This window comes from Centropristis striata, chromosome 17 (genome assembly GCF_030273125.1).
Source record: "Centropristis striata isolate RG_2023a ecotype Rhode Island chromosome 17, C.striata_1.0, whole genome shotgun sequence".
NCBI classification, from domain to species: Eukaryota; Metazoa; Chordata; class Actinopteri; order Perciformes; family Serranidae; genus Centropristis; species Centropristis striata.
In genome coordinates, this window is record NC_081533.1 from 14539987 (window position 1) to 14546799 (window position 6813).

The window sequence follows — 6813 nt, forward strand, 5'->3', positions numbered from 1 at the left end:
ATGGTGGAGAGAACACTAAGAGGAAGAAACAGAAGACATTTAAGAGTGGTGGAGGGAAGAAAGGAAAAAAAAAGAACATGGAGACGTGTCTTCTTACCTGTTTGTTGTACTTGTTGATAGTTTGACTGCTGTATTCAGAGCAGTGGTCAGATCCAAGGGAAATGTTATCTCCGGTGCCAACAAAGGTGTTGGCAGGGGGCAGGTCCTGAACTGCCTGGTGCTTTTTTCCAGCTGTCGGCGACTGCGGGTGAAGCTGGACAGTAGGGAGCGGTGAACTTGACTTGTAGTGTCGGGCCAGGTCTGGGCTCCCCGGCCCTCCGTTGACCGAGCGGTACCGGCCCATGCCAGGACTGTCCGACAGCTTCTCGTTGACGCCGTCGTAGCGCTGTCCGTTGGGTTTGGAGGCCTCTACGGTGACAATGCTGCTGTAGAGTGGCTGTTTGGACTTCTGTTTCTTCTTATCTTTCTTGGGCTTCTTTGACTTGTCGTGCTGCTGTGGCGTGAAGAAGTCTTCGTGGTCCTTCTTGCCGGCCTCGTAGCCATTCTTGTTCTTGGGGCGGCAGTAACGGGCCATGACGACGACAAGGATGATGAGGATGACCGTCATGATGCCCGAAACCACTCCTATTACAATGCTTAGTCGTTGTTTGCTTAGATCATAGTTGGGGTCTCCGGCAATGTTGGTGTTGAGAGACGTGCTCAGGCTCTTGGCCACCTGGGCGTCCACAATTGTGGAATTGGAAAGAGTCTCGTTAACGTACACGTGAACCAAGGTGGTGGTGCTCTGGGAAGGCTGGCCACTGTCGTTCACCTGGACCACAAGTCTGTGGAGGCCGTAGTGCTTCTGCTCCAACTTGCCCACCAGTGAAATGACCCCAGTGCCCCCATCAATCTCAAACAGCTTGAAGGGATTTCCCCCAATGATGCTGTAGTTCAAGTCTGCGTTGACGCCAGTGTCTGTATCAGTGGCAATGACTGTTCTGACTACTGTTCTGATGTTGCTGGAGGGAGGGAGAAGGGTGTAGGAGCTGTTTATTGGGAAAGTAACTGTTGGTGCATTGTCGTTTTCATCCATGACAAAGAGAGAAACTGTGGCGGTGGCGGATCTGGGAGGGTCGCCGCCATCCACGGCCTTCACACGGAATGTGTATGTGGTTTTTTGCTCTCTGTCGAAGGACAGGGTGGAGAAAATGGTCCCAGTGTCATTCTCAATAGAAAAGATGTCCTCCTCTTCCTCAATGAAAAGACTCATTTCTGCATTTTGGCCTTTATCTGCATCAATAACGGTCACCATACCAACTGGGCTGTTGGGCTCAAGGTTCTCTTTTACGTAGAAGGTGAAAACATCTTGCATGAACTTTGGTTCATTGTCATTCTTGTCTGCCACAAGGACGACCACTGTTGCGGAGCCCTGTAGAGTGTTTATGCCCTTATCTTTGGCTATCACTTTGAATTCGTAGCGCTCTGTTTGCTCTCTATCCAGAATGGTGTTTACTCTGATGTCTCCACTGTCTGCATCGATAGAGAAAATCCCATTTACTGATGAGTCTAGGGAATAGGCTATTTCAGCATTCTTCCCACTATCTGCGTCAATGGCTGCCACTGTTGTCACTCTCTCGCCAGGGGCATTGTTTTCCGGGAATGACACCTCTACTACATTCTGGCTGAAGATAGGTGGGTTGTCGTTAGTGTCACCCACTTTGACGATAAGAGAGTTATTACTTGCGAGACTGGGGCTTCCAGAGTCCACAGCCACTATGACCACATTGTACTCCTGCGTGGCTTCATAGTCCAACGGTGCAGATGTGTGGAGGAAATATTTCTTTTTATTCTGCTCACCCTCCATCTCGCTGGCTGGTTTGAGCTGAAAGGGGACATCCCCCACCACTGTGCAGGTCACAATGCCATTCTCCCCTTGATCACGGTCTGACACCTGAACTAGGGCGATGGGTGTGTCCACCACCACGTCCTCAGCCACGTTGGCGATGCCATCTTTTAAGAAAATGCGCCCAATTTTGCGTATCTCTATAGCAGGGACGTTGTCGTTCTCATCCTTGATGTTCAGCACCACAGTGGCCTTGTCCATTTTCGGTGGCTGGCCTCGGTCACGGGCCATTACTGTGAACCTCAGTTGGCTCACTTCTTCACGGTCAATGCGGTGCAACACACTCAGCCACCCTGTGCTCTCATCCAACCTCAGCAGCCTCCTCACTGACTCTGTGGCTGCCCCAAACACATACTCTATTTGACCATTAACCCCCACGTCTGCATCAGCCGCTTTGAGCTGCAGTATGGGGGCACCAGGAGAGCTGTTTTCTGGCAGGTCAGCTTCATACACACTCTTCTCAAAGCGAGGGCTGTTGTCATTCACATCAGTGATCATCACCCTTAGAATGGCCTGGGAGGAGCGAGGGGGATCTCCTCCATCCCTAACACGCAGTGTGAGCTCATAGGAGTCTCTCTGTTCCCTATCAAGGGCTCCTTTAATGATGAGTTGAGGCTGCTTCTCCCCGTCAGTAGTGTCAGCAACTTGCAGTTCAAAGACGCTGCTCCTGCTTGCGCCTTCCTCAAATCTCCTCTTCCCCGAGAATGAATCCCCATTAGAGCCCAAGCGCCTTGAGTTCTCCCCATTGTCCTGGATCAGCTCATATCTCTCTATTCCATTTCTGCCAAAATCTCTGTCTGTGGCTGTGGGCAGCAGATAAAGGGTTCCAATGGGTCTGTTTTCCTCCACAGACAGTGTCAGGACAGGGGAAGGGAAAGACGGAGTGTTATCATTGATATCTAAAATGATGACTTTCCCCTCAAAGAGATCAACCCAGCTTTGGGCTGGTCCAATCACTGACACTTCAAAATCTATAAAACACTCGTTTTCATCAAATATCATTTGGCACTGTTGTAATTTTTCACGGTCTATGCGCCTCTCGTTGGTGGTGAGCTCACCTGTTATGTTGTCTATTTTGAAAAAATCTGAGCCTGATTCTAGCGTGAATGTCACCTCTCCGTTTGAGGCAACGATGCCCAGGTCGCCGGCTACGTTCCCTACTCTGACATCGGCGGGTCCCTCCTCAGCCAGACGGTACCGGAGCACTTGCTTGGCAGCGGGCTGATGCACAAGCTGCAGGATGAGCATGCAATAGTACAAATAGTCCACTGCACCAGTAGTCCTCATTGTTCTCCCTTGGCAAAAATGTCCACTTAGATATGAAAAAATGTCCAAAAAAAGAAAAAAAAAGATTAAATCACAGGAGAGTCCGCGTGTGGGAGAAAAATATCGTTTTCATGAAGAGCAAAGCCCTCTGCTGCGGGATGCGTTAGACTTCATCCTCCGGACGACTTCCTACATCGCTCCTGCTGCAGTGCAAAGCAGCAAGTGCACGGTCTGTTCTCTGCTTCCAACACTGGATGTTAGTTGCTCTTTCCTTCTTTTAGCAAAAAAAAAAATGCAATGATATGTATATATATTTTTAAAAACTCACCAGAGAGCCGTGCGCCCCAGCAGATATTTGAATTTCATGCGCGTAAAAGCCAAAAACGTTATAGTCCGAGCATTATCACCAGAAAGTGAATTGAGTCCATATGCCGCCGTTTTACTCACAGTTTGTGGTTAGAATCTCCTTTTTTGGGTGAGGCTGCGATATTCCTCTCTCCGACGATATGTCCACAGGATCATTTAAATGCCCGCGCAGTTTCCAAAACTCATCACACGGCGAGTGTTGACTGCGCGGAAAGCCTGTCAACTCTCCGATCTTGAGGAATATGAAGCAAATTACCTGTCCGGTTGCTGCTCTCCTCCTCCAAGTCACTTGCAGCCAAGCAGGCAGTATAGTTCTCTCTCCTTTTGCAACTCCACAAGGTTTTCTTATTAAAAGAACAAAACAATTAAAAATGTATATCCGCAGTTTTTTTTTCTTTTAAGGAAACGCCGGGTTGAATTCCTCAGTGTGTCCAGCGCATTCAAGCCTGTTCCTTCACCTGCAGACGCGCCGCATGTGTTGGCAGCCCCTATCTGCAGCACTGTGAGAGGGATTCACAAATGATATTGCAGTCTCTCTCTCCCCTCGTCTCTCTCTCTCGCACTCTCTCTCTCTCTCTCTCTCTTTCGCTCTCTCTCCCTTCCTCCCTCCCTCCCTGTTTCTTCTCCCCCAGCAGCGCGCACGTAAACAGGGTCGGACTTGGTCTTGATCGCCGGGTCCAGACGCCAGCAGACAATATTTGACAAAAAAAAGGGGGGGACAGAGGAGGAAGATGCCTTAATTATGGTGGTTTTTATCGGTGTTTTCTCCAGACGTGGCTCGGCACTGTGAGCACAGTTCGGATGCAAATGAATGCTCCCCTTTACGCGATATGGCGAGATATTCGAGAATAATAAAATATTTAGCGTCTTTTACATTATAATAATGTATAATAAGGATTTCAGAGTGTCTGCAGTGTGGTGCGGGGATGCTGGCTTTGCCGCAAGAGATTCCAAATGCAAAGCATAACTTTTACGCACTCTTCGGTTTGCACAAGTTTTTTTTTTAAATATGATGTGTGAAATAAATCTCTGCCCGGCAGCGGATGACAGAGTCGCCGCAGGACAGACGAGCCGGGACGGGGGTCTGGCTGTGTGCGCAGTGCTGTGGTTTCCCTGTGGTTACTAATATGAATGCGTGTGGTCGCCAGTGGCTGTGCTCTCCGGCGCAGCGGGCTCGGTGTCTCTGTGTTCAGTCCACTCAGCATCCGAGGAAGCTGAGACAGTGGCTGGCTATGAATTTATTTGCGTAAAGAGAGAATCAATCCCTCCTGCAGTGCGTGGAAACCCTTCAGACGATCCGAACAAGGGTTTTTTTTCTTATGCGGCCACTGCGCAAACCCAACTCCCTGTGTCAGATTAGTGTGCGCGGTGTGTGTCCTCACACAGCTGCCATGCGTGGACCTGTGATGTGTACAGTGTTGAGCAAACATTCGTGTCATGCTGGCGGTCACTTCGGCCACAAGCATGCGTAAATTCAGCCAAGGGCGCACTGTGGAATGTAGGCAAATGATTCTCGGTGCTCATTGCATATATGCGCATTTTACTGCTGTTGATAAGTGCAAAAAACTTGTGCTTTAATGCGCGTGCGTGAGGATCTCCACCTCCAACTTGGAATCATCTCCTGTTTTTAATGTATGGACACTGTGTGATATTATACAGTGAATGTGTGAGTGAAGGAGTGAGGAGCAGAGAGGAGGGAGGGAGCCAGTCTCAGCAGCTGCATCTCTCTCAGACGGCTGTCTGAATTCCAGCAGTGGCTTTATCCTTGCTTACTAGCGCCCTCTATCGTCACATTAAAATCAAACCCCTCTAAAAAAAACAGTGGAAGTACAGCAGATAGAGGGGGATCCATTCATTATGCACAGACACTGTGAACTTGTTGGTTACATATTGTTGTTGATTAGTTTTGCCGGAAACAAACAGTAACTTACACAATACTGGTTGATTAGTAATGACAGAGGTTGGTTGTGGTTAATTATAGGGAATGTATATGTCTTTCAATATGACTCAGGAGCTGGATATGAATATAGTTTTCATAAGAGGTCAAAATAGAATTTTTTTTTCAGGAAGTGGGTGATAATTTCCCTCAGAATGATAAATATGTAATGTTTATTATAACTGTTTTGTAATTTAACCAACTGTAATTTGTTGCCTAAACTAATGCATTGTTGTTCTGATGCAGTGTTAAACACAACAAGCTCATGTTTCAACTAGAATCTGTTATAAATTGTATTATAATTCCTAAAATTATGTTCATATAACATTTCAACTGCAGAACAATAAATAATAAATAACAAATAGCAAAGGTGTGATCAAGTACCAATTGAACATACCAATCGAAGAGTGACAAGTCCTAAGTCGAGTCTCAATATAAGAGTGGCAAGTCCCAAGTCAAGTCCCAATTTAAGACAAACAAGTCCCAAGTCAAACCCCATAGTCAAGACTGACAAGTGTGTGTTAAAGTCCCAATTTAAGAGATACAAGTCCAAGTCCCAATTTAAGACAAACAAGTCCCAAGGCAAACCCATAGTCAAGACTGACAAGTCCCAAGTCAAGTCCCAATTTAAGACTAACAAGTCTCAAGTAAAGTCCCAATTTAAGACAAACAAGTCCCAAGTCAAGACCCATTTTAAGACTAAGAAGTCCCATGTCAAGTCCCAATTAAATAGAAACAAGTCCCAAGTCAAGCCCCAAAGTCAAGACTGACAAGTCCCAAGTCAAGACTAACAAGCCCCAAGTCAAGTCCCAATTTAAGACTGACAACTCCCAAGTTGAGTCCAAATTTAAGACTAACAACTCTCAAGTAAAGTCCAAATTTAAAACAGACAAGTCTCAAGTCAAAACTGAAAAGTCCCAGGACAAGACTGACAAGTCCCAAGTCATTTGAGTTTCCTGAACAAGTCATAAGTCATATTGTAATCTTCCATTTTATGGCACTTACATTTACAAAAGTTAGTGTTTTTAACATGTTTTATTTATTTGTTGTCGTGGAACTCTCCTGACGTTTGATTGGATGCTGTTGGATTGGTGCAAACAAAGTGGATCTGGGGAATTAAGTGTCGACTATCGTTAATCTTAATTCATTAAAGAAATGAGGGGAACTTAATTAATTGGTGGCACAAATGCTTTTAAATCTTTGGGCTCGGGGAGAAGGTCTCAAGTTCTTTTCAAGTCATAAGGCTGGACTCCAAGTGAAGTCACGATGAGTCATTGGTGTAAAAGTCCAACAGAAATGTGTTTTTTTTATTTTGTCAAGTTGACTCATCAAAACTCATCAATTCTGTGACTCAAGTCTG

General features: G+C 46.4%; 1 protein-coding gene across 8 annotated transcripts in view; it reads right to left on the reverse strand.

Annotated features, from left to right (window-relative positions):
- Positions 1-4051, reverse strand: part of pcdh7b (protocadherin 7b) — a 141808-nt gene extending 137757 nt beyond the window's left edge. For all 8 annotated transcript variants that reach the window (XM_059354169.1, XM_059354163.1, XM_059354162.1 and 5 more), the window contains exon 1: positions 98-4051. In XM_059354169.1, coding sequence (XP_059210152.1) covers positions 98-3172 — 3075 coding nt within the window. In that variant the 5' untranslated portion in view covers positions 3173-4051. The remainder of the gene's footprint in view (positions 1-97) is intronic.
- Positions 4052-6813: the final 2762 nt, after the last annotated feature.